This window comes from Convolutriloba macropyga, chromosome 6, assembly GCF_964194025.1.
Source record: "Convolutriloba macropyga chromosome 6, txConMacr16.3, whole genome shotgun sequence".
Lineage (NCBI taxonomy): Eukaryota > Metazoa > Xenacoelomorpha > Acoela > Convolutidae > Convolutriloba > Convolutriloba macropyga.
In genome coordinates, this window is record NC_134473.1 from 53,248,837 (window position 1) to 53,276,443 (window position 27,607).

General features: G+C 36.1%; 2 protein-coding genes across 2 annotated transcripts in view; both read left to right on the forward strand.

Moving 5' to 3' along the window:
• LOC142341755 (protein XRP2-like) overlaps nt 1-27,607 on the forward strand; it is a 525,423-nt gene that overhangs the window by 490,834 nt on the left and 6,982 nt on the right. The window contains exons 6-7 of the mRNA XM_075392946.1: nt 3,115-3,270; nt 3,605-3,679. Coding sequence (XP_075249061.1) covers nt 3,115-3,270; nt 3,605-3,679 — 231 coding nt within the window. The remainder of the gene's footprint in view (nt 1-3,114; nt 3,271-3,604; nt 3,680-27,607) is intronic.
• The window catches only part of LOC142341754 (uncharacterized), a 249,763-nt gene that overhangs the window by 155,346 nt on the left and 66,810 nt on the right, over nt 1-27,607 (forward strand). The gene's annotated exons all lie outside the window — the stretch shown is intronic.

Genomic DNA, 27,607 nt, shown 5'->3' on the forward strand with positions numbered 1-27,607 from the left:
CCTGTTTTCACCCAGCTCAACTTCTGATTGTTTTATTTCTTCTAAACTTCTGTGTGCTGCTATGATTGATACGGATGTAAGTTTGTAGTATTTCTTACTTCGACGTCAACAATTTTTAAAGATTCAAGCTTTTGCCAAATTTCTCAGTTTTGCCCGTTTTTGCCCTGTCTATTAATGATTTCCTCACTTTTGATCGATTGGGTACCGATTCTAACTACGGGTAATGTTAATATTTATAGGTGTTTTATTATTTGATTTTTAAAGCCCTAGATATTAAAACCGTATTTTTCTAAATCTCTTAAAAAAATTGAAATATGTTTACGATGTTTTTGTGTTCGTTTTTTTGGGTGTAGGATCTTGTGCTTTGTTGAATAATGTGTTAGTTTGATATTGTTAAAAAATGTTAATTATTGACTGTATGTTAAGAGACACGAAACGAAGTAGAACAAAAACCCCTTTTTGGCAACATGATAGTTTTTTGGCGTCAAAATTGTTTTTGAAAGTTTGATCATTTTCAGAACAACGTGGGCCAAATTTTGCGGCATTTCATAATCTCGTGTATAGGAAACAAAATGACAGCTATCAAATTTCCCAATTTTTCCCACTTTTCTGCACTTTTCACCAAATCGGTTACTGGTCGGTTTTTATTCAACGGTTGATCCTTCGAATCCTAAAATTATGCTCAAAAAACTATATTTGATCAAGCTGTAGAATCGTAGAAAAAATATGAAGTGTTGTTAGCAAAAGTCTCCAAACGTTTCCTTATTTAGCATTTTCCCCGTCCAAACGTTATTGATCAGTGTCTACAATATTTCAAAACTCAATGGTTCGAGCAAGTTTTTTCAATTAGATTTTTTCACATTTAATGAACAAATAAATCCAATTTCCTGATGGTGTCTACGTCATTGTATCTTATGCGCTCTTTTCTGAAACGCTTAATTTTACTTCTTGAGGTAAAAAAGGAAGAAAAAATTGTGTTAATAATTTCTCTTGTTTTCATTTGTCTTCTAACTCCAATTAGTGAACTTTTTATCCTATCAACACCTCTTTGACTGAAACTTGGTATCAGCATTTACGTGGTGAAAAAAACTGTAAGAAATTAGTTCAAAACTTTTCTTTAATTTGAATTTAGTAGTTTTCAACGATTTCCTATACTGGGTATGCAAGAGTGCTTGTGATTTTCGAAGCATTCAATTTTTAATTTATATTCAATATACAATACTTTTTACTGCTGATACTCCCGACGTGAATTTTGAAAAAGATATAATTTAACAAATTTTTTATATTTAACAAACCTTTGATAAACTTTTCAGTTTCCAAAGAAAAAACTTGTTAACTGATCCTTCTAATTCGTTCCAGATATGCAGCTATCAAATATTTAGTTTTTAATGCTTTTGTTGGACCGACGTGTCAAAATACAAAACAATTGCTGCGGTTTAAGCTTTCATCGACTTGTTTTTGGTATATCCAGCCATCCCAGGTTGCCAGAACTTGGAAAACTTGGTACGGCCATAGTACGGCACCGTATAAGTCTTGAATGACAACCGTACTGAGATCTTAAAGTTGACTACGGTCCGTAGTTTTCTAAGTTACCGTATTAAGGCCGTATCAAGAATACTACCAACAATCAAATTGACAATCATTAGGTTCTAAAAACTCCTGAGTCTTAGCAAGGACAAGATCAGTTACTCTTGGAAATTTTAATCTGAAAAGCATTGGAAAATTCTTTGGTACAATCGGTTTCTATAAATTTTTTTTGTACTTTTTTGTTCAACTTTCCTTAAATAACATTAGCGCGCATTTTAGCCATCAAATTAACTTTCCTGATGATTTTAAATTCTATGTGAACTTCCGACTTTATAAGTCGTTGATCAATAAGGATGGAACACATTAAACCACATTTAAAAACACTAAACTAAAGAAAACTGATCAGAAAGTGCGTACGATAGTTAATTGTGACAAACTTCTCAATTAGTTCTGCTACAGAAAGTCAACACGGTGTCCACAGATAGAAAAAGTGCAGTTTTTAGTGATAAAGGTATAATGGATATTAAGGATTGATTCAATGCATTTTCGATACCAATAACCATAAAAGTAGCAGTAAAATAAGTCGTAAATGTCTTGACTCTTAACAAAAACATAGTTTTGTTGACTTTTTTAGGTTATTGAACTTTTCTTGTGGAAAGAACTGCACATTAAAAAAAATTGGGGAAACTTGATACGGCCTTATACGGAGCCGTACTAAGATTTGTAATTTTTTCGGAGTTGTGAATCTCGTAGCAATGAAAAAAAAGCATTCAAAAGCAGTTTGAATGCGTTAAACGTTTGATTTAAAATCATTTTTAGCAGCTCAGAATTGAGAAACCGGGCGTTAGTTATTTCGTACGGTGCCGTGAAAAAATGATACGGCCGTATGTCATACCGTACTAAGTTTCATAATTTTTCTACGGCACGATATAAGTCCTTGTAACTTTTCAAAATTTTGTCTAATGTGAGCAACCTGGGATGTGTTTTAATTGACTCATGCACGTATGTTTTTTCGGTTTATGCCTTGAACACTTTTTGGTGGGTTCAAATTGTCATCTCTTGCTCTTTGTTGCCCTCTCTTGCTATGACAGCTCAAGGCGTTCTCCTTTCAGTCGAGAAATTGTTTTGGTGCAGGTTTTATCGTAGGTTTTGATTTCATCTATAGAATCTACCCGGTAGATTTAATCGCCAAATATTTGATATTTCTGAACCCTTATGTATATGTATATCTTGTGACAGCTAGTCCCTATCTCTGATAAGGCTACATCATGATGCGCGTGAAAACGCGCATTAGCTTGTTCACACGTACTCATTAAAATATGTTTTGTGCACAGGAGGAAACAGATCGGGAAATTTAATTTGATGTGATTTCTTTGTGTATTGATGAATTGAGATGAGCTTTTGTTCATTTAGAACCAACTATTGATAAGATTAATTAATCCTCATTGCTCCTATAATGGCGAAAGTTTGCCAAACTTTCGTGGGTTTAAATGATTTTCTTTTTTATTTCGCTATAAGCTTGTATGAAGATTTGTCTGTCGTAGTTTTTTCGAGGAAAAATTTAAAAATTTGGTTATGCCTTTACAGGTTTCCGAATGCGTGGGCTTGTTTGATTTGTCTCAGATAGAACCTGCAACCCTTCAAGGAGGAGTGGACGTAGCACCCTTGAAGATAGATGTCCATAAAAGCGCAATTCCCAAGACAAATAAACAATTGGACAAAAGTGCTGCCAAATCAGAAAAGGTAGAAGTCAGCATCTTCGTGTATTAAAGTTGTCTCAGCTGGAGCAGAGCTTAAGTGGCCAGATTTTGCTTGATCTGATTGGATAATATTCTTGTGCCGCAAAAACTAGTAACAAACCTGGGCTTAACCTGGAGCTCAAATGTTGTACCTTCAAACTAAGATTTTTTTGCATAAAGCACTCGTTGAAATGTGAAAACAAGCCGGCATTCAAAAACCATTTTTAACCAAATTCAATGCTCAGGTGCGCTAGTTGGATATTTTTTGCCAAACTTGATTCTCATCATAGTGGGGTATGTTATCCGGAGAACCCGAGTTTGACGATCTTGTTGTTCAGGTAACTTTGTTGGTGGTGCTGCCATTTGCGGAGAGAAGAGACCTGCTGCAGCAATTAATGGAGAAAGTTATCAAGGTAACTATTCGCTGTGATTAAATAATAGCCGCCCTCATCTTCTCAGCCGGCTATTATAGCGCTCCTATTTTTTTTACAATTCAAAGAATTTGAATTGTATTGGGGCGCTGTCTTTTTTTTAAGATCTGTTCACACATTTTCATTATTTCTGAAGTCAAATTAGAGTAGTGATTTTGGTCACGCCGAAACAGGAAGTGGAGCGAAAAAGCGATTGCTTCTGCGGCGTGAAATTTTTTCGCTCTAAATTTAAAGTAGAGTGAGAAAACGGTGTTTGAACAAAAATTCGCTTTCTCGCTAGTGGTTTTTTGTTCACATGCGGCAATTTCACTTTGATTTTTACTGTTTTTTCAATTTTTTCAATTTTTTGGATCGGACTTTTTTCTAAATGGTTTTTCCAATCCATTCACAGCTCATTCTAGGCCTAATTATTTGTTTGAATTAAATTAGTGGTTTTTTGTTCACATGCGTCATTTTGATATTGATTTTCTGTTTTCTTATTTTTTATCTGATTTTTTTAAATGGTGTCACTCATAGTACGTTCAAGGTCTAGTTTTCTGTTTAGTCAATGAAAATTCTTTGAATTGTACGTCAGGACTTGTCCTGCTATGTTTTTTTACTTCGTCGAATAAAAAAATGTTTCGCTTTACCTCATTTTGCCGTCTTTTCAACATTTTGCGTGAAATCTTTTTGACTTCTCTAGGCTAGTTTCTCTCATTCTGCTAAAAGTGATTTTGAACATCAGTTGCTCAGCAAAGCAATTCAAAATGAGCAGAGATAGTACAAAAATGGATGTCAGAAATAGAAACGGGATAAACCCATAAAGCCCAATTTTAGATGCCCGCTATTTGAACGTCGTTCCTATAAGTCTTATTTACCATCTCTGTTACGCACTGATTTTTAATAGTGTTCCTCGTGGTGTTATTGAGGTCTATATTAGAAGTAATTAACTTGAATAATTGGCATTTTACAAGGACTTATTTTGGTGTTTCACAGTGCGATTTTTAGCGGATATAATTTGAGTAAAATTAGCTAGTAATAGCCTTTTTTTGAGCGGTTCAGATGCGTGATATATCCACTAGTTTGCCTTGCATTTTAATGTTAAGTTAGTCGCTATTTCTTCTGTAACTAAGTTTACCAAACTTGGAGGTTTTCAAGAGAATTTCCAGTTCAATCTTTAATTATTTTTTAGCAAGAATTGTTTAATAATTTTAAGAAGTTTCTCAAGTTTTATCAAGTTTTTATAAGATGATAGGCAACTGATTGTCAGGCTGGTTCTCCGGTGTTCTGGTGATAGTGGGTTCCGCAAGTTTGTGCCTTGAGTATTGGTCCTTCGCAAATATTTACTGATTTTCAAGTAGGGCGATTTCCGGCTTTTGTACGTCTCTTGATGTTTGTTAAGTACATATACAAGCTCCGTATTAGCACCTACTTTATCAGAATAATTACTTCACCAAGTACATAATCTCTCATGAAGTTATTTACTGATTATGTGAATTTATCATCAAGAAACTCAAAAAAGTAAATATTGAGGCTTTTAGGCACTTGAAGTGTTTGCTAGTAAAACTGTCAATCTGCGGTTGTTTTTCATAAACATAAACAAATTAGGGGTTACAGGCCTAGATGGAAATACTGGCTATATGTGGCCTTGAAACTAACTGAATATGAACTAATTTATAGCACTTATTTATGGATATTTAAGGAATATCATCACGAAACTATAAGGAACGAAATAGGGGCGTGACACTACCCGACTTTATGAAAATTTTCCATGAAAATTTTAGTGAAAGAACTGGGTTTTTACAATTTTTCTATAAAACATATAATCTGCACGAATATGAGTTTATAAACATATTTTTGTTGGAGCCACCCAATTAATGTTTTCTTAGAAAAGTGTTAGGAACGAAAGCATTTAAGTTAAAGACAATTAATGAAGTTAGGAGGAACAAAGTTTAAGTTGAGACAAATTGAGATAAAGATTAAAGTGAGGAAAGTTAAGACAAGATTAAGAGCTTTGGAGGAACATTAAAGAGGTGAAAGTGCGCTAATTTCAGAGTAAAGAGTGAAGACATAAGTTGAAAGTTAAGATTAAGAGGAGACATTGAATTAGCACTGGAAATAATCATGGTTATTTCTTTGAATAATGGCTCTAAACTGTTAAAAGCAGGATAAGAAAGATACTGATTGAATGAATGGTTTAAAGCACTAGTTGTTTTCATGGATAGAGCACTGATTTATAGGACTTAATGAATGAAGGGATATTTTAACTGTTAAGAGAATAATACTTGTCAAACTATATAAGATTTTCTTGAACTTAAAGCATACTCTCCTCTCGGGATTGAGCTTGATGGTCCAGTTCGTCGTCTGTGTTAAGTCGGTCCATGGTGTTGAGTGATATGGTAGAAGTTGCAGGCATGGAATTTCGTCATTGTCGTTTGAGGGTTCCAAGTTCTTCTGGAGAGATGACTGTTGGCGGTTGCTTGAGTTGTTTGGCAAGAGTTGTGACTACATCTGCTTTTAGATGTTTGGGCACGGAAACCACTGGGTTTAGCGGTACATTGGTTCCGTTGAGCTTCATGAAATTTGGTACCATTCTTCGTACAAAGGCTACTTTATGGTATAAGAACATGAAGAGAATATGTAACGCTAGATTTCCGATAAAAACAATAATGGTTAATGAAAGGGAAAGTTTGATCGGTACGTAAGATTCAAGTTTATCAATTAGTGCTGGCTTGAATGTCTTCATTTCAGTGGTAATTGGCTTTGCTATGGCATCTAGTGACTCTGTTGATAATTTTCTGTTCGAGTAAATAAATTCCGTTTTAACTTTCTTCAATAAATCGAGATTTGCTTCGGTGGGAGAGTCATATTTCGGAAGTTCATGTATGTTAGGCACTGAATCAATTAAATGGGCAAGTGGATCTGGTAATTTAACATTAATTCTGGTTGCTGGAAGGTACTGACAACTTTGTAAATCAGCTCGAATCTTAATGTTGTCACTGAACATTGTATGTCCACATTTTAATGTGATTAAACAGATGTTACAACCTTTGTGAGGAACATTGATGTGTCGGCCATTTTCGTCCATACCAATCTCACTAAGGGTATAATCACTTGAAGCTGATGTGAGGAGCCAAATTCCATATCCGAGGTTCTGTGCTCGTTCTGGGTTGGGTAACACAACCTTCTCTGTATCACATACTTTCAGTGCTGAGATTGTGTGGTGAAACTTGAGGGTTGCTAGACACGAGGAGAATCCAAGGTGGGTTTCCATTGTCTCATGGCAGATTCGGTATCGTGGCGATCCAAGACAGTTGTCATACTGAGCTTTCGTCAGTACTGTGGTTTCCATCTGTCCTTCGGATATTGCTAAGTACTCTCCCTCTATTACATATCGTAAGGCATCTACGGAGTCCTTCTGAGGCATAGGGATTACTATTGCACGATAAACTTCGAACACTGTCTGGCTAGAGGCTAGGGGAATGGCTAATGTCAGTAAAAGTCCGTCTTCAACTGTCGAAATCTCTTGTACTAATTTCGCATCGTAGTACGAAAGTATGTCAGTCATGGGTATTGCCAAAGTTAGACGATCTGGGGCGTTCTTTTGGCTATCATGGACTGAATCAAGGATCTTTATCAAAGATTTACGAGGCACTAAAGAGATTGGAAGACGTTTGTCAAGCAAAGTAGGAATGGCATTTATAACATTAATTCGAAAAGAATATAAGGCTGCTCTGTAACTTTTAATATCTGCATAAAGAGTAATAAGTAATCAGGCTGCTGTATCAAAGTTAAAATTCAATTGTTGCTGTGATAATTGAATTTCCATACAGGTGGCTAGTGCATTCAGATTATGGTCTACAATTGCAAATTGTTCCTCTACTAGTTTCCAGTTTCTGCTCTGGTTTTCTTGCATTTCGTTTTGAACTTTGTAAACCTTTGCAAGTTCGTCAGCAACTAGGAAGAATTTCTCATCGGTTCGTGCGCCAATTTCCATTACATAGTCATTGAGGCTGTTGAAACTATTGGCTAATCTGTCGATGTTCTCAGCATTTTGGGACGTTCGCTGACAAGATCCGAAGATTCCTGTAATTCCACCGCATCCTCCGCTACTCATTGCGATTCCTGGACCAAAGAGTCCAATTCCAGCAACTGCGGCTGCTATTGCAAGCGGGGCGGCTCGTTTTTGTCGAGTGTGAGGGTCTTCTTCGACTCTAGTAAGGAGTTTTTCAGTCTCGTTGCACAATTTTAGGACTTCAATTTCGGCTTCTATGGTTTCATTGAGTATTTTCGTGTGAAGCCAATCAACATTGAAGGCAGCTGTTTGGTTCCGGTAAGTAGTGCTATGGGTAAGGTTGCAAAATTCCGATTGCGTGATCCATTTTTTCGAGAGTTCATTAAGTAGAGTCTCTACTTGTTGTCTGATAGTGAAATTATAGCGAGGAAACGGTACTAAAAATTCCACATTTATGAACTTTTCGGTAGTCAGAATCTTTCCTTCTTTATGGAAGATGATGCCTTTATCCAGAGCTGCTTCTGTATTAATCGGGGTTTCAAAATTGGGGCCGAAAAGTAAGAGATTCAACACAATTGTGAGTAACATTTTCATATTTCAATAATATCAACTATGTTTCAGGACAATCTTCTACTGATGTGTCTCTTCTGAGTGTTTCAACTGGCTCTATTTGGTCTTCCGGTGTTTATTTGCTCATTTATTTACTTTTACTCGGGCTTCTAGATCTAGTTTTCTCAATATGGTACTTGTTTATGTGATGTTTGTTTATTTCAGGTGTACTTTACTTTTAGGTGATGTGTGCTGATGTGTGTATTTATTGATATTACTACTGAATATGGTGTTTAAACATGTTGAAGTGTGGTTATTTGGTTGAATGATGGGTGTGTGATGATGGGGGTAGTGGTTGGGGGGGTCGAATTATGCAGTCTTTACATGTTTTTTCGAGTTTTTCAGATTATTGTGCCCACAATATTGCACCATGTGCTTTAATATCACTGTTTCTGCCATAATTATTGGGTGCTGTGTGAATGGGACCAGGTTTGTTGGAAGGAACGCTGTTCACTGGTCAAGATTGAAACATCCAAAGTGCAATATGACAGCAGTAGATGATATAGTTATTGATAATGGGAGTGGTGGTGGGACTGAGTGGTGGATTATTATTATATTAGTATTCTTTTTATTATTATCATTAGTATCTGGATTGTTGGGAGTGTGGGCAAATCGAAGGAGGAGGAGGAGGGAAGTGGGGAGGTCAGGGGAGGCTGTCGAGGAAGATTCAGTGTGACTTATTATTTATTTTTATTTTATTTAACTATTTTAATAGTTGTAATATTGTGTAATAATAATATTAATATGACTGTGTAAGGACAATTGGGACTGACTGTAATATTGTAGTTTTACATGTAATATTGACTGGTGCTATTAATATACTTCGTACATGGTGCTAGTAATATGGTAGTAATTAATATATCAAGACTTGTTTTGTGGGGGGGTTGAGGAGATAAGTAGGGGACAAAAGGAAGAATTAGAGAGGCGTAGTAAATAAGTGAATGCTAGTGAAGGGTGTAATTGTGTGTTCAAAGCGTTGTTGTGTGTTTTGCGGCATGTGTTATTAATTATTAGCGGTCATTATAGCATGGTATTTAAATGTCCTTGGCAGTTATTGCGTAGTTTGTTCTGTTTGTGTGTTTTCATTCCTGTGATTGTTCATTTTTGACTTAACACTTTAGTTTTCTGCTCGCTTAATAACTAGTTTGACTCAATTTTGAAACTTTCAGATGGTTATTGTGAATCATGGATGTTGCCCAGTATGAGGATTTTCTGACTTTCTTGCGAAGCAAGTCGTTGTCTCAGTCTGAATGGATGTATCCATCATTTGTTCGGTCATCTGAGGAGCGACGAGCTTATCGAGACAAAGCAGAACATATGGTACTGGGGACAAAGAACGTGGGAACATCAGAATTGGCTGTACATCGGGAGGTGTTGATGTACAAAGTGGAAGTGAAGGTGGGCAGCGAGATGCAAGTTCAGGAGAAGGAAATTCCAACTCAGCAGATGGTGTCTCAGGAGTTGGCTTCTCTTCATGTTGGGTTTAGTGCTTCTGCAAAGCACATTACTCGTGTGAGGTCACAAGTCGATCGCCTGAAAGCTGCTGGGTTCTTCTTTCCACGGTCAATGGGAGGATTGCAGGCCGCTGTTGAAAGGTAATTGCATATATTTATAATAGTTATTTATATTTTTATTTGTTTTTCTTTAATTTGTGTAGTAGTTGTAGTATTTTACTAGTTGTGAAGTGGTGTATGCTTATTGTTTAGAGCTAATCGTGAGTGTGTGCCATGTTTCGTGAAGAAGATGTTCGGCAAAGAGGTGCACTGCACTTTTTTCCGTCCAAATCTTCGTGCAAATATGTGTGCCGAATTGGGGTACGAGTTTTACAATGACATTTATGCTGATTATGTGGACATAGTGTCATTTAAAACGCCAAAATGGCCCGGTGCGGCTGGTGTGAGGGCCGAAGTTGGTGGTCTGTGTGCTCTCAGTGCTCTGTACTACACTTTAACTGGTCGGAAGTCAGGTATTTGTTGTGTTTTGTCGCAATTTTCACTAAGTTTATTAATTTAATTTGTTTGGTTTGTTGCAGACAAGAAGGTTCCCAAGCATAATGTTCGCGCTCTACGCTTGGCTATTGTGGCCAAGATGCGTTCGCCTGGATTCTCTGAGCTTGTAAAGGACCAGTTAGGGTACTTTGTGTCGGAGTATGAGATTGCTGAGAGTGAAGATAATGGGTCGTTGGCCGAGTTCTGGGTAAAGTTTTATTGTAATTACTGTTAATTTTGTTATGTGCATGTGTAGGTAGGTACTCTTTGAGGTTTTGTTGTTTAGTTTGTCGGTATGGCTTCTTTCCTGGGATGCAACGTCAATATTTATTGGCAGTATACTGAGGAAATGGGGGCGGCTGGGTGTGTTACAGGCATTCTATCAATGCTAAAACCACCGCTCCTGCTGTACTGATCCAGTGCATCGGGAAATTCATCGACAATGAGTATCGGTACCATTGTGAGCCAATCGTAGACTTTCCAAAGTGAGTATTTAACTGTTTTTGTGAAGATTTATCGTGTTTTTCATATAATTTTGAGACTTTTTGTGTATTATATTGACATTTAAACAGGTTGGACGATGCGGTACGTGACTCGTTCTACTAGGACAAGGGGTCAGTCCGGTCAGTGTACTAGTGGTCGTGGTACCGTAGCTGAGGATAGCGCCGATGAGAATTGACTAGTGTCGGTGCAATTATATCCATCATGTAGTTTAGCTTCATTTATAGGTGAGTTTTTACTTATTATTTGTCAATTGTAGCTTTGTTAATTGGTTTAGACTGTTGGAACTAGCAGCTGTGAAGTGTGTGAGCATGTGGTAACATTTTTATTGCAGTGTGTGACTTTATAATGACATATTTGTGAAAGTGAAATTTTGGTGACATAACGATTTTTTTGATTTTTGGGCATTAACTTTAATTTACTTGTCAATTATTGATCATAGACTGGTTTTAATGGTTCTAGATACTTGTCCTGGTTGTTAGCAGCACGTGTGTGTAATTTGGACTGGTTTGGAAGAGTATTTGGTACTAATTTTCACATGTAATTTTTTCGTAATTTTGGTCATTTTTCCGCATCAGGGCTAGTGTGGCAAATATGTGAATTTTTCAATTTTTGTTAAACTTTGGGCAAATTTTTTGGGTTGGCCCACTCATTAGACATCGGTGGGGAATAACTATGCAATAAATTCAGGTTTTTGGACACTTTTTGGTTAACTTTTTTACTGATGTCTGAAAAAACGAAAAATGCGAAAAATTGAGGGCTCCAGCGTCACTCAATTTTTAAATTGCTCCGATTGGGCTCAAAATTGGTAGATCGTTTCAGGGGCTCAAAAAACCCAGCAGCGCAAAAATTTGGCGCAATTTAAGCATTTTTCGCAAAGTTATGATTGTTTTCGTGATCTGAACCTGGCTATTTTTGGATCATGAAATTTCGGTCTGAATAAGTCGTCACTGTTCATACATTATCGGTATTGAATGGTTAAAATGGTACTGTCTGTGCTTGGTACTAATGTATGTTACTGAATTATAGGGTTTGAAGCTATTTATCGGGTCATAACGTTGATTTTTGGGTCCAAAATGAGAATTTTCAAGCATGATTTTTCCACTAATTGAGCTTCTTCGAGACATGTGTCGGTCTGGTGATTCTCTAGTGGCCTAAATCAGGTGCTAGCTGTTGTTACTGATATCTGTGGCTATCAGAGGTAGCATTTTGGTAGGTCTGGAGTTGATTAACTTAGGTTTTATACCAGTTTTTCTGTGAAATGTACTGAATTTTTACTTGTGAAGCGTCAAGTTTGGTACATAAGTTGACATAGATTGAAGATAATTGATTTTTGTCAGTAATTGTGGGTCATACTAGTGAGTACTATGTTGGTGGCAGCTATTGAAGCAGTTTGGTGCATGATTTGACTTTACTATGTGGAGTTTTTCACTTTAGAATTTCGGACCAAATTTTGTGAAATATTTGCAATTTTCGATTTTTTCACTTTTTTCAACATTTATGAATTTCTGTGCAGCTGTATGGGTTTATTGGGCTTGGGTAACTACTAGGGAGACTGAATATTGGATATGGGCTCATAATTCGCCTATTTGATACTATTTTTATATTCTAAATTTGGCTCTGTTTTGACGAATTTGAGAAGAGTTTGGTAGGCTTCAGTTTTTTGCTATTATTTCAACATTTTACTTAACAATTTTCAATATTTTTGATATGGGCGTGTAGAGCTTGAGCATGCGGATGTTTTAAGCTAATAATATCAGGTTTTCGATCAGTATTTTGGTTTTTATGAACATGATTTTTTTTTATGTTCGTGAATTTTCAAAAAGTCTCCAAAATTGAGGGGCCCAGCGTCACTCAATTTTTAAATTGCTCCGATTGAGCTCAAAATTGGTGAATCGCTTTATCGGCTCAAAAAACCCTGCAGCGCAAAAATTTGGGCAGTTTCAACTATTTTTTCACGAGTTATAACGTTTTTGCTGTAGTGAACCTGGGTTTTTTGAAAAGGCTCAGATAGGGGATAGGTTATTGGCTGAGGCTATGAAAAACTTGTTCAGAATGATTGATATTGCTATGGTTGGACTGCTCATGAGTGGGGCTAACTGAATTAACAATAAAATTGGGCATATTCGGGTATTAAGATGCATGTTTGATCACTTTTTTCGGAAATTTCACTCGATTTTTTGTGACTTTCGTTACTTTGGCAGTCTTTTCTCAGCTTATATTGGCACTAGGGGGCTGGGAGTGCATATTCTGATAGCTATAGATGTGGGCGTGCTGATGGTATGGTTAATTTTTGTCAGATGTTAATATTCTTGACTCTAGTGGGAAATAACTGGATTTTTTCTGACAAAATTGTGGCGTTTTGAGAGCTTATTTGGGTTTAAGTCTTCATGGTTGATACTGGGATGAGCTGGGACTGGTTTTTATGGTGCTACAAAGCTAGTGGGGGGTTGCACTAGGGTTGTAGGGGGTATAGGTGGCTTTTATCGGGTCAGGTGGAGAATAAAATGACAAAATTTTTGAAGCGGAGGATTGAAGCAGAAGCGCAATTTTCGTTTTTTCGTCATTTTTCAACATATACTTGGAAATATTTGGTTTTAAGGGTTGTTTGAGGTTGTACCATGTGGGTGGCAGCTGGGGGTAGCTGCTGGAGGCATTTGGGACAGTTTTTGGCATGTTTTTGGGATATAATTTACACTACATTTTAATCAATTTTAACGCACTTTGATAGGGTTCGGTATTTTTGTCATAACTCAACTTTTATTGATTTTTGACAGGATTTTTGGGTACTGTGGTGTCACGCGTGAGCAGTAGGATGGTCTAGGGCTATAAAATGGGTCAATTGAAGGTTTTTTGTAGGAGTTATCATTGAATTCGAGCGGATTCGAAAAGTGTCAAAAATTGAGGGCTCCAGCGTCACTCGATTTTTAAAGTTCTTCAAATCGCTTCAAAATTTGCATGTCGGTTCCTCGGCTTGAAAAATGCTGCAGCGCAAAAGTTTGGGGTGATCGGGGCATTTTTCACAATTTTATGACTATTTTTCTGAAGTGAACCTAGGATTTTCGGAAAGGTCAATTTTAGGCTAAGTTTTTGGTGCCTAGAACGGGTCGAGAGGGGTCAATTATAGCTGGAATCGCTTCTACTGGATAAGGGTTTTTCAGAACAATAGATTAATCCAGGTTCAGACAAATAGTTCTGGAGATATAACAAAATAACTAGGATTTGAGGTCAAAATTTTTCGAATTTTTGGCGATTTTTGGGCTTTAAGGCTAAGTTGCTCAGGCTTGTTGGGCTTCTGGGGCTAATGGAGGGTAATACTGGACTGTACTGGGTCTGTACGTGCTAATGGATATAGATGGTTATAGGTAGGGGGTCGAAGACTTGACATATAAGCTCAAAAATGATATTAAAATCCAATTTATCATAGCCACTAGCGAGTTTTGGAAGACTTAAGTGTGTAATTTCTGCATCTATTACTATTTCTCTCAGTTCATAAAGACTTGCTAATACAGATTCGTAAGTGGGTTTGTGGTAGTATCTGAATTTTGTAACTAAACTGAAGATGTAACGTTCAGACATGGGGTCGAAGTAAATTAAAACTGAGCCGATATCAGGTGGATATCTAAGTCTAATTGCACTTGGGGCTGCTGGGTACCAGCTTTTGACTTGTCTGGCTAATCCCTTTGCCATTGCAAGGTCTGCTGATATACATTGTGCAAAAGAGTGTGGAGAGTATAAGATATCCGTTGGTGAACTTAGATAAGTTGCATTTATTTCTTGACTAAAGTGATTTAAGTTTTGATTTGAAGAGCCTGGTGAAGAGTTTTTTGTTTGAGATCTGGTTACTGGTTTGTTTGCTGAACTGCTGGGCTTTTTCCCTGAATATTTTGCTATGCTAGTTCTTACTTGATCTAATTTTGTCTCTCTACTTGGGGTAGTTGACTTGTGCTGCTTGTGCTGATGCTTTTATTGCTTCGCGTTTTTCTTCTTGTTCCAGTCTGGCACGTGCATTTTTTGGTCTAGGACTGCCTGATCTTCTAACTCGGTTGGTTAGGTAAGGGTTTGTTCTATCTTCTTTATGCAACATTATTTCTCTATCACGTTTAAATCCGCATACATTTTTCCGCTGTTGGTAGTCTGTTGATTTGAATGAACTTTTCTCTGGTTTTCGTTTTGGGTTATAAGGTCTGGCTCTTATTTTTCTATCAGTAAAAGCAAATTGTTCTTCGTGTGTTTCTGGAGGTGATTCAATATCGAATGGTACTATTGATGGTTGTGGCTGTTGAGATGGTAGAAACATTTCATCGTCTGATGAGGATGATACAAGAGGAACACGAACTTCTGGTTCTTGCTGTCTAATTTTGTCAGCAATTAACGGATTAACTGGTATTCGGGCAATTTGTTCTGCGTCCAGGTTTAGGTCAGCTAAATTTTCATCTGAACTGCTATTTTCATCAAATAAATTTGGGATTGCTTCGTCTGAACTTGATGAATCAAATACTGGAAGATGGACTGGGGCAGTTCGTGGTCTAACTGCTGGTGCTACTACCGTTGGTGGGGCTGCTGGAGGTGCTGCTACTGCTGGTCTTGCTAGTGGTCCACCTAGGGGAACATTTATGGTCACTCTGACTGGATCTGGTTTCACTGTTTTTGATTGATGGATTTCCTTTTCCTGTTCATTTATTAGTTCCGGGATATGTTTATCAAACAAATCTGGTTCCATGTGTTGTCTTCTCGACGGATCAGGTTGAAAATTTGTAGGGTTAATTACGTCAAGGTCTTCAGTGGTTTCACTTGGTTGGATTGGTTTCAATCTGATTCGATGAACACATTGGGTGTAATTCGTATTTACTTTTCGAATGATGTAATTAGAATCAGTAAGGACTTTTTCCACTTTATATAGCGGTAGCCATTTCTGAACTTGGGAAGCTATTACTGTTGATTGCTCTAATAGCTTAGGGTTTAAAAGTAAACAGAATGATTTCTCCAGAATCGGTTTTGCTGAAGCTTTTTGATCATAATACTTTTTGTACTTCAAGTATGCAGTTGTTAATTTTTCTTTGTTTTCTCCAAACTTTTGCATCATGGCATCTTGCAGTTCATTTACAAAATCGGAATTTACTGCTACTGCATCCATTACTTTTCTGGAGAACCGTATGTCAAGGGGTTTTATGGGTTCTCTGCCATGGAATAGAGTTGAAGGACAACAATTTGTCGCTGAATGATATGAAGTATTATGGATAAAGGTTGCAAGAGGAACATATTTATGCCAGTCTTTCCATTGTTCTTCTGTATTAAGTTTCAGAATTCGTTTCAGTGGTCCGTGAGATCGTTCTACTGCTCCGATAGTCTGAGGGTGCTTTAGTGAGGCATGTTTTAGCTTTACTTCTAATAAACTTGCTAATTCTGACATTAATTCAGAAGTAAAATTGGTTCCTAAGTCACTAAGTATCGTTTGGGGAATGTAGCTGTGTTGGAAGAACACCTTTACTAGTTCTCGGGCTACTGTGTCAGCATATCCATTTGTTAATGGAACTGCGAATAGGTACTTTGTGAAAACATCTATTGCACTCAAAACATACTTATATTGCGATGACTTTAGGGGGCCTACTAAATCAATTTGGAGCATATCTCCTGGATATGATTGTAGTGAACTGACTGGTTGCAGTTTCGGTGTGATGTGGTTTTTCGGTACTCTGTTCAATTGAAGACAAGTGAGGCAGTTTTTGATGAAGCTAATGAAATGTTCAGTGAAGCCTGGATAATAAAATCGCTTTCTGAATTCCTGAATTGTTGCTTTAATGCCTAAATGTCCTGCTGTTTGTGAATTATGGAGTCTGTATATAGTCTCTTTCCACAAATGCTTAGGTACACAGAATTGTTTATGAAGTACTTTTCCAGTATCATCATAAAAATTCCGGTATAAGACATTCCCTTCAAGAATTAATCTGTTTAAATGTTTGTAATACTTTTTTAAGTTGGTTGTAGCATACTTTAAGTCTGGTTGTTGATTGTTTTGTTGAATCCAGCTTATTACTATTCTAATATCTGCATCTTTTTGCTGCTCATCTGCTAAGTTAAGGCTAATTAAGTTGTCTGTAAGGTCTGGGAACTCATCTAATGGATTTGGGTACTCAATTGAATTTATTTCGTGTTTTCGTTTAAGTTTTAATAGCCCTTGAATTTCTGTAATTGGAACATTATTTTGTCGCTTTTTGTAATCCTCATAAACTCCTAGTTTTTTAAGAAAGTTAACTTCGGCTTCGTTTATTTCGTCACCGAGGCCTTCAGTATCAAATAACATATTTAGTTCTACATCAGGGTTTTGTGCTTCTGTGTCAATTTCTATTTCTTTAACTTGAATTCTGTCTGTTAACTTTAAAGACATTGTTGCTGATTTGTCATTCTCCATTCGCGAGAGAAAATCGGCTGCGTAATTAGCGCGTCCAGGAATGTGAGCAATTACTATGTTAAAGGCAAGTATTCTGTCTAAACAGTTCCAAAGTGATGGCGGTATTACTTTTGACTGAAAGAATTGTGTGAATCTTTTGTTGTCAGTGAGTATAATTACTTGTTTACTTGATCCCCAAATATAGTGTGAAAAGTAGTCCAGCGCATAGTACAAGGCTAGGAACTCTTTGTAATAAATTGAGAACTTTAATTGCGTAGCATTAAACAAATGCGATCCAAACGATACGGGAGCGTATGTTTTCTTTTCTTTCTTACCTGTTTCGTTTACGTAGTCTTCCACCATTAGTACAAAACCTGCACCGTGGTAACTAGCATCGCAAAGAATTACATACTGTAGGCCTGGTTTTGGCAATCGCAATGTTACATTTGTTGCTTCCATTAAATCTTTCTTTATTACTTCTAATGCCTTTACATGTTCTTCTGTGGTTTCTATTACTGCATCCTTCTTTAGGAGCTTGTAGAATGACATTAGTTTTTCACCTAAGTTAGGGATGTAATTTCGGAAGAATTGCGTGAAGCCGATTAATCGTTTTACTTGTTTCGTTGTCTTTGGCATTTTAAATTTATCTAAAAATTTAGTTATTTTCGTTTTTTTCGGTGAAATTCCTTCTGCACTGATGTTGTTTCCAAGAAATTTCATTGTGTCAGTTGCTATTTCGCACTTTTCGGGTGACAATTTTAATCCAGAATGACGTATACACGTAAAAATTTCTCGTAAAGAGGGTACCAATTGTTCAAAGTTTGTTACTGCATTTCCAATATCATCCATAAACTGGGTACAGTTTCCTGATGCTAAACATGGGTCCAAGTAATGTCTAATAAAGGAACTGAATCCTGTTACTGACTTATTCAATCCTTGTGCAAGACATTTATAAGCATAAGTTCTCGAAGCAAAGTTAAATGCTAGCAGTTGCACTGATAAATCGTCTGCCATTTGCACACAGTGTTATGCTTGAGAACAGTCAAGTTTTGTGAACAATTTTTTCCCGGCAAAGTAATTTATTGCGTCACTCATATTGGAAATCAGGAAATTGGTATTCACGTAGTCATTTTTCAACAAGTGGTTTACTTTCTCAAGTCAATTAATAGTCTGAGTCTTCCTGAATTCTTTCTTTGAGCGAAAAGTGGACTACTATATCTTGATTGAGACAAAGTTGTTATCAGTCCGTAATAATGCATTAGTGCGAGCTCTACTTGTAACTCATTTCTCAAATGGACGGGCGTTGGAGGGCCTTGTTCGTAAATTGGTATGCTTCTTTCTGGAGTTAACTTTATTTTCAAATCTGTGTTATATCCAACGTCAAATCTGTGTTTCGCAAAAATATCGCTGAATTCGACTAGTAGTTCACCTACTACTGCTTTTTGCTCATCATTAAGGGCTGATTTTTCCCACGGAAACTTGCTCAAAAATGTTATTTTATCCTGATTATTACCCTTTGGATCTAATTTCTCCATTTCTTGCAGTTTTAGCAGTTGCTCATAGATATCTCTCTGCAAGGGCGACAAGTTTGTCGGATCTGGGCACGTTTCAGGCGTTGAGAACCATAGTTTTTCATATTCTGGTGCTGGTATCGCTGGTTGAGCCTTTCTTTTTGGGGTGTCTGTAACTTGAATTAGCTGATTTATTTCTGTTAAATAATTTTCGCTCATTTTTGCCACATTAATTAATTGAGGATCTACTTCTAACAACTTTTCAGCTTGGTCTGATGTTAAGAATGAAAATTTGGCTATTTCTTCGCCTTTATTTATGGTAATTGGGTGATCGGTAATGTTCAGGACATAGATGTACAGAATGTTATTTTCAGCAACTTTACTTAAAGAGGATGTTAATATTACTTCACTGTCTTTTTCAAAGATTTCGTTTGGAATTATTACCCCACAGAGGTCAGTGAATGATTCTAGTTTATCATAAAGCTTACATTCTAATACTGCTTGTTGATTTGGCTGTAAGACTTGCTTTTTCTGTGTATAAACTCCGAATTTTTTACGTTTTACAACTCTTCTGGGTTGCTTTTCTGGCTTTATTTCATTTATTTGCAGAGTTTGATCAGGGAATTTAATGTAACTTTGTCCTGGGCAGATGCTAACTTTATGTTTAACAAAGAATGGGTTGCCTAATATTACAGGAGTTGTGACGATTAAAACAAGGAAATCTTCTGTAAATGTTTGTGTGCCCAATTTAAATGTAACTTTAATTGCTTTGTCAATTTTAACTATATTTCCGTTTGCCATTTTAACTTTATCTAGATCAGGCTTTTCTATTTCTGTTATTGAATTGATATTTGTATTAATTAGCTCCTTGTAAAACTCACGACTTATCACGTTTGCAAATGCTCCTGTATCGATTAGTGCGCGTCTTTCTAATTCTCCATTAAATTTAACTTTAACATAAGACAATGTTCTGCCTAAAAGTGGGACAATGCTGAATAATTGCTGAACATGTGGTGTTGGCTTTGGTGAGGATTGAGGTACTTGTGTTGGGAGTTGCACAGAATTATTAAATTTACTTTTATTATTATTACTTTTGCGTTTTCTACGCTTTTTGTTACTTTTAATATAAACTGGTTCTATTACTTTATCTAAATAAGGACTAGACGTGCTTTCGTTATAATGATTAACTGAGTTTTTATAATTTTTATTTTGTTTTTTAAAGTTGGGTGGCTTTATTAGTTTTTTTGTTGATTAAATGGGAAATTCATACCTCTCATATTTCTACTTTGGAGTGCACCAGCACGACTAAAATCTTTTGCTTTTTGCATACCATATCGGTCTTGTGCTGGACTATCGTAAACTATACCCTGTCTAAGAAGGTTTTGAGGGGTACCGGTAAACTGGTCTATTAACATTTCGTTGGGAACCGGTAAACTGGTCTATTAACATAAGCTGGATGAACAAATGGGGGACTGCCTGAAGGTTCGGTCCAATAATTACGAGTTTGTGGCTGTTCGTTAGAATAAAACGGTCTAGGGGCATTAAATTGTGGTCTAAACTCTCGGTAATTGTTAGCACGGGGGGCGTACTGTTTCTGGGGCCTATAATTTTGCTGAACTGGACGGTAATTAGACTGATATTGAGGGTAATTTTGTCGATAATTTTGGTATTGAGGGCTGAAATTTTGTCTAACTTTGTTTGTAGACTTGTTGAGGGTAATGTGGTGTGAATGTGTTTACTGAGCCTTGTTCTGATGGCTCATTTTTAGGTGCTGTTCTCTGCTCAAGTTTCTGCTCAAGTTCTTTCTGATTATTTGAAATAGTAGCTATTGCTTTTAACATTTTATCAGTATTAGTTTCCGTTATTTCATTAAAACCGTCGTCAAAGTACTCTTCTCTGTTACACATCTCCCTTATTGCAATTTGTTGGCTAGCTAAGGTGCATAATTGATCAATGGTATCTGTATCTGGCCTTTCTAAGAGCTTAGGCTTAAGCCAGTTTGGCATAGACTTAATAAAGAAGCGCTTTATTTGCTCGTTTTTTCGGTTTTCTGACATTTCAATGGCAGATTTTCTTGCTGCTGTCTCTCTTTCGAATCTACGAGCCTCTGGGTCACCTGCTCCTGCTGGCGCTACCACTATTTCACGTGCTGGATATGCTTTATTGGCTTCAGTTCTTAACTTTACTAAGAAATTTTTTACAGTGTCTGTTTTTGGATTAAACTTTTGATTCTCTAACTTTATAATTCTGATCTCTCTCAAGTCATCCTGCGTGAATCTATGTCTTAGAGCTGTTATACTGTCTTCGAAGACTAGTCTGGTAGCCTCTGGTAAGGTTAAGAAGTATCGTAAAGCGTCTCCTTTTAAATGTAATTGTAAAAAGTTCGCTTGTTGCGCGTTTGCGATTGCTGCAACTCCGATTGCACCTGTTATTAGTTGTTCAAACTCATTAAAATTGTCCGTTTCTGATCCGGAAAAGGGCGTTATGTTGATCTGCGCGTGTGCCATTTTGCTTTTTACCCGATTAGATTATATACTTTTCGTTCAATCAGTCTTACTTTCGTTCTAAAGTATTAAATAGCACGCTTAACTTAACTTAATGGAGAGATTAAGGGGATTTAAGTGAAGAAAACAGTTAAATGAATAGCACAAGAATATCAGAAAAGAAACTACTGAAACCATTCGTTCTAAAAATAATAAAGAAGGGCTGCTTATAGACCTATTCCTAAAGCTCCGGTCGAATCGTCAGATTTATATCGTTGAAGCCGTATGGGCCGCCGAAGTCTCACCTCTAAAGAGTGCCCCTTAGTTTAGGAAAATTCGTGGGGACCACGACCGCACAGGCCTTGTGGAAGCTGCACTCAGATAGGCAACAGCATAATTGACCGAAGTCACTGTTTGATTCATTAACCTCCGGAGCTGGGTGGGGAAATAAAATATAATTGTTTTTTATTTTTGTTTAAACTTTTGTTTTGCCCTCTTTTTTAGTTAATAATTAAGTTATGGTTTCAGTAATTTATTATTCTGATGTTATCTGATAATCAATGATGATGTTTTCAAGGTTAATTTCTTTATCAGATTTAAGTTTGTGACGGATAAGTCCAAATTTACGAGATTTCTGATTTAAACTTTTTGCTGTCCAATAAATTGCAACACGTTTGTCATCTTTATCTAGCACATAAATAACGATGGATTTATAAGCTGAAGAGGAAAAAGCGCTTACTGTCTGAGCTTGTGTTTTATTGCTGTTAGGGGTGTAATTAATGTGGTTTCCTTCAATATGTTCAACAAAATTGGGGGAAGCGCGGCAATTATTAATAGCGGGGAGAATTTGTTCTTTATAAATTGACATAAATAAAGCACCAAAATTAATTTTACAAATTCATTTACTCACAATATCCTCGCTTGCAAATACCCTGTGTTGTTTTTGTCCGTTGTGACGGCTGTGGTTGAGTGTGTTCCAGTTATTGTCCACTCAAACACTTTTGTATTACTGTTACACTTAGTCCACAGAGACACAAACACAGTTTCCACCCATTCTTTCCTTTGTTACGGCTTTTTGTGTTATCATCTTGCTCGGAAACGAAGTGCTGGATGTGGTTCTGGATGATTGGAGGCTCTTAAGGTAATGAAGAAGAAGAAAAGAAAGAAGACAACAGAATAAAGAAAGGAAATATCGAAAATATCAAGGAATTAATCGAATTATCGGTCCGTTAAACTGGAAAACAGTTAATAACTCCTGTCACCATGTTACGCACTGATTTTTAATAGTGTTCCTCGTGGTGTTATTGAGGTCTATATTAGAAGTAATTAACTTGAATAATTGGCATTTTACAAGGACTTATTTTGGTGTTTCACAGTGCGATTTTTAGCGGATATAATTTGAGTAAAATTAGCTAGTAATAGCCTTTTATTGAGCGGTTCAGATGCGTGATATATCCACTAGTTTGCCTTGCATTTTAGTGTTAAGTTAGTCGCTATTTCTTCTGTAACTAAGTTTACCAAACTTGGAGGTTTTCAAGAGAATTTCCAGTTCAATCTTTAATTATTTTTTAGCAAGAATTGTTTAATAATTTTAAGAAGTTTCTCAAGTTTTATCAAGTTTTTATAAGATGATAGGCAACTGATTGTCAGGCTGGTTCTCCGGGGTTCTGGTGATAGTGGGTTCCGCAAGTTTGTGCCTTGAGTTGTATTGGTCCTTCGCAAATATTTACTGATTTTCAAGTAGGGCGATTTCCGGCTTTTGTACGTCTCTTGATGTTTGTTAAGTACATATACAAGTTCCGTATTAGCACCTACTTTATCAGAATAATTACTTCACCAAGTACATAATCTCTCATGAAATTATTTACTGATTATGTGAATTTATCATCAAGAAACTCAAAAAAGTAAATATTGAGGCTTTTAGGCACTTGAAGTGTTTGCTAGTAAAACTGTCAATCTGCGGTTGTTTTTCATAAACATAAACAAATTAGGGGTTACAGGCCTAGATGGAAATACTGGCTATATGTGGCCTTGAAACTAACTGAATATGAACTAATTTATAGCACTTATTTATGGATATTTAAGGAATATCATCACGAAACTATAAGGAACGAAATAGGGGCGTGACAATATCTGATGCTTATTGTTATTGATAGTAGCCCCTGTAGCCTCTCTCTAAGAAACGGAAGTATGTTCAACTACGAAATGCCATCAAAATAAAGCGGACTTAAAAAATGTTTTTGTACAAAAATCTTTTTTTTCAATATCTTCTGTTATTTCAATCCCAATCATGCTTATTGGAATCAACGGCGGCTATTTTCCGGCAATCTGCTGGGTATGTTTCATCTATGCTGCAAATATTTTTCCCCTCTAACTTTCACACATGTGGAATGTGATCCCCCTCCCGCCCGTGACCAGAATTTTGGACACGTGGAAACAATTTCCATTATTAATCAAATCACGATTGATTTTTTAATAGCCGCGTCCTCAATTCTAGGCGGCTATTAAAGCGCTCCTAATTGTTTTTTACAATTCAAAGAATTTGAATTGTATTGGGGCGCTGTCTTTTTTACGACTCGAAGAGGAGTATTGGAGAAGTCCTTTTTTTAATCAATTTTATTGGAGTGAATTTTGAAGCGGGAAATGAAACACGTGAAAAAATTTGGAGTGATTTTGTTGCTGAACAAAATGAAGAGTGGAGCGAAAAGAGAGTGGTTTTGTGTTCATATCGCTGTTTTCTAGAGAGCGAGAAATTGAGGTGTGAAAAAAAATTCTGTAGGCGAGCGAAATTTTTTGTTCACGTGGGGCATTTTAAAGCAGTTTTTTTCTCATTTTTTGGTTAAGAGGTTTGGTTATGATTTGCTTTTAATTTTAGGCTGGCTTTGGTAGTGGTTTGAAGGTTTCTGAAAATTTATATGAATTTTATGCTAATTCGTATGTTTTTCATGTATTTTGCTGATTTTTGGGCCAATTTCTACGATTTTTTTTTACTATTGTTTTTTTACTGCCCCGAATGGGTATTGAAGATACCCCTGTTACTTGAGCAATTTTTAGTTGACACGTGGTTACAGTTTTGAGGATTTGAAGCATTTTTTGTTGAGAATTATGACGAAAAATGTCGAAAATTGGAACTAATTTTCTTAATTTTTTGCAGTTTTTTCTGTTCTTTAGACAAGTTTCTTGACCTATTTTGACTAGCCTATTGTTATGCGAGCATCTAGGTACCGTATTGGCTGAAAAGAATTTTAGTTTAAATTTATGTGCTTTTTTAATATTAAAAAATTAACTTTTTCCAGTTTTTTAATCAAAGTTGTTTGTAAGAGTTTTTTTCATGATTTGGCTTCAAGTATTTTTTAAAAAATCTCATAAGTTTTAGTAGTTATTAGTTGTATTGATGATGTAATTATGGCAAAGATAGTTTTATGAGGTATCAATTTATGACAGAATTTGATCAGATTTTTTATTATAGCTGCGAAGCTGTAAGCTGAGCGAAGCTATATTGCGGTTCTCTTGGTTTTTTTGTTTCGTTGTCTGACGCTCTTTTTTCGTTATACATTTGTTCACACAGCAAAGCTGAAAAAGTCAAATTTTCTGAATGAAATCTTACTCTCACTAACGGCATTTGCGCGCGTGACGTCATTTCTCACTCGCTTTAGCAAAAGTGTTTAGGTTATTTGCGTGATTCGATTTTGATCATACGTGACTTACCTCACTCGATAAAATGACTTTTGCTCTTTAAAACTTAAGTCCCTAATAAGAGGCTTCTGCGGAATGAATTTTAACAAGCTTTATTAATTTATCGCTGAATGTTTTTTACCTAGTTTTTTGAGTGGCGTGGATTTTTTTCAACTTAGATCTGTATCTGTTTCTATCTCTATTATATGGCACCCAGGTCTATTCTTTCGCAGATATTCCGGCAATCTGCCGGCTATGTTCATGTTTTAATAGATTTGATTTTTTTATTTTTTGTTTTATGGTTTTTTTTCAAGAGAATCGTAAACTATTGGAGGCACGTTTTTTCTGATGAGGAGTTGGATGGCATTCAAGTGGATTTCCACTTCGAGTCGTTTCCGGATTTCTTGCGGCTATGTTTTTTTAAGATCTGTTCACACATTTTCATGATTTTTAAAGTCAAATTGGAGTAGTGATTTTGGTCACGCCGAAACAGGAAATTGAGCAAAAAAGCGAGTGGTTTTACGGCGTGAAGTTTGTTCGCTCTAATTTTAAAGTAGAGTGAGAAAATGGTGTTTCAATAAAATTTCGTTTTCTCGTTAGTTTTTTGTTCACATGCGGCAGTTTCACTTTTATTTTTTACTATTTTTTCGATTTTTTGGATCGGATTTTTTTCTAAATGGTTTTCCCAATCATTTCATAGTCCGTTCTACGTATAGTTTTGTTCAGTCAATGAAAATGTTTTGAATTGTACGTCAGGACTTGTCCTGCTATGTTTTTTTACTTCGTCTAACAGATTTTTGTTTTCTCTTACCGTGACTTCTTGGAATTGACTTTTTCAATGACTTACCTCTCTCAAAAAAATGACTTCTGAGCTCACTTATGAAACTTTAAATTTTATGAACATTTACTTATTAAAGGTCAATAGTATGCATCTAAGTAGTGCCAAACATATGCTCTAATTCTTGAATATTAGAGTCTTGAGTTTTTGATTTTGAATATTAATTTTGGGATCTTTTCCGTTTGTGCCCCCCCCCCCAAAATATTGCACGTGCATCTGGGGGGTGCAAATAATATACGCCCACTAAGCTGAGGGGGCACAAACGGAAAAGATCCTAATTTTGGAAAGCCCTATTTGGGCTTTCTCCTTATAGAGCTTATGTGTCATAAAAAAGACAGTTCGAAGCTAACCCAAAAAGTCTAGTGGTCTATTAAAGGACTGGTGGTCGATGTCTATTTTATTTCTATAGTTGTTTCAATTCATGTAACGCCACAAGCGGCTATTTTCTGCAATCTGCCGGCTATGTTTAATAGCCGCCGTCCGCCTCTCAACGGCTATTATATAGGCGCTCTCCTTTTAATTCGAAGTAAGAACTAACAAAATTCGAAAGCAGAGCTAGAGACAGTGGTTTTTGTTCATGCAGCTTTCTAAGAGAGCGCGAAAAGTAGGTGTGAAGAATTATGGCACTAGGCAAGTAATATTTTGATAACGTGCGGCTTCAACGCGGATTTTTAGTTGTAACTCTAATTTTTTCAGCCAGAGGTGTTTATTCTAATAATTGTATGTTTGGAAGCCTTTTTGATCATCTGTAGCAAATTTAAGACTTTGAGATGCAATTTTCAGTCGCCATTGTGCCCTATTCGACACTTTTTTAGTTTTCTTTGAAATTTTCGTTAATTTTTTTTTTGAAGTATTTGTTTGAACTTAGCTGTTCGAGTGGATTTGATGATCAGTTGTTTCAATTGATATTGACTAATATCCGCCGTCAGCCCGTCGACGGCTATCATTAAGGCGCTCTCCTTTTTTAATTCGCTTTACCTTTTGATCACGTTTTTCATTTTACATAATTCACGATTTTCACGCTTGACGTCTGACTTACCTCAATCACTGTTGGATTTTAAATTCTGTCATGCATTGAATTAAGCAATGTAGTGAATACAGTCAAAGTCAAAAAAAGCAAAATCAAGAGATCAAGAGAAACAGGATAAGCATATCAATCCCGGTCATTAAGTCATAGTGCATTAGGTAATCAAACTTCATTAAAGCACTTGTTAGCTGGCATTAGTATTATGCTGAGTTGTGTTTGTTAAATAAAATGGAGTAATTTGGATCATCTTTTGGACTATTTCGTCTGTTTGATTTTTTACCTAATTCTTCTGATTTTGATCCTTTAGAAATATGCATTCTTTTCCACTATCTGTTCTAGAGCTATTTAATACGTATTTTTACTTAGAGGTGACATACATTTATAACTGAAATAAATGGTACAAGTTGGTAATTTTTTTTGGTTTTTTATTGTTTGCTTTCTTTGTTATTTGGGCAGCGTTTATTTACCAGGCATTGGACAGTGACACTGATCGAACAGAAAAATTTTCAAATGTCGCTCTCATAAAATTTTTTGGTTAGCACCGTTGAGTTTTTTGAAGCGAAATTTAAAAAAAATATCATATTTTGTTTCGGCGATTTTCTCTATGTTCCGATTTTGGTTTTTTCTATCAATTGGCAGTCGTTTTTGGAATCAAAACTATTTTTATTACAAGTACGTTTGCGAATAGTGATTTCAGGGTCAAAACTTCTGACAAAATTTTATCAGACATTTTATCAGTTTTAAAATATTTGGCCTATCTCATGTTATTAATTATTGTTATTGTTTCAAAATGATTTATAATTGATTTATGATTTGGTTATTTTTATAGTTGAGTAACGGGTCGTTTTGTTAAGTGAGTATTGGGCTGAGCTCTAAGTGATTATTTACTTGAT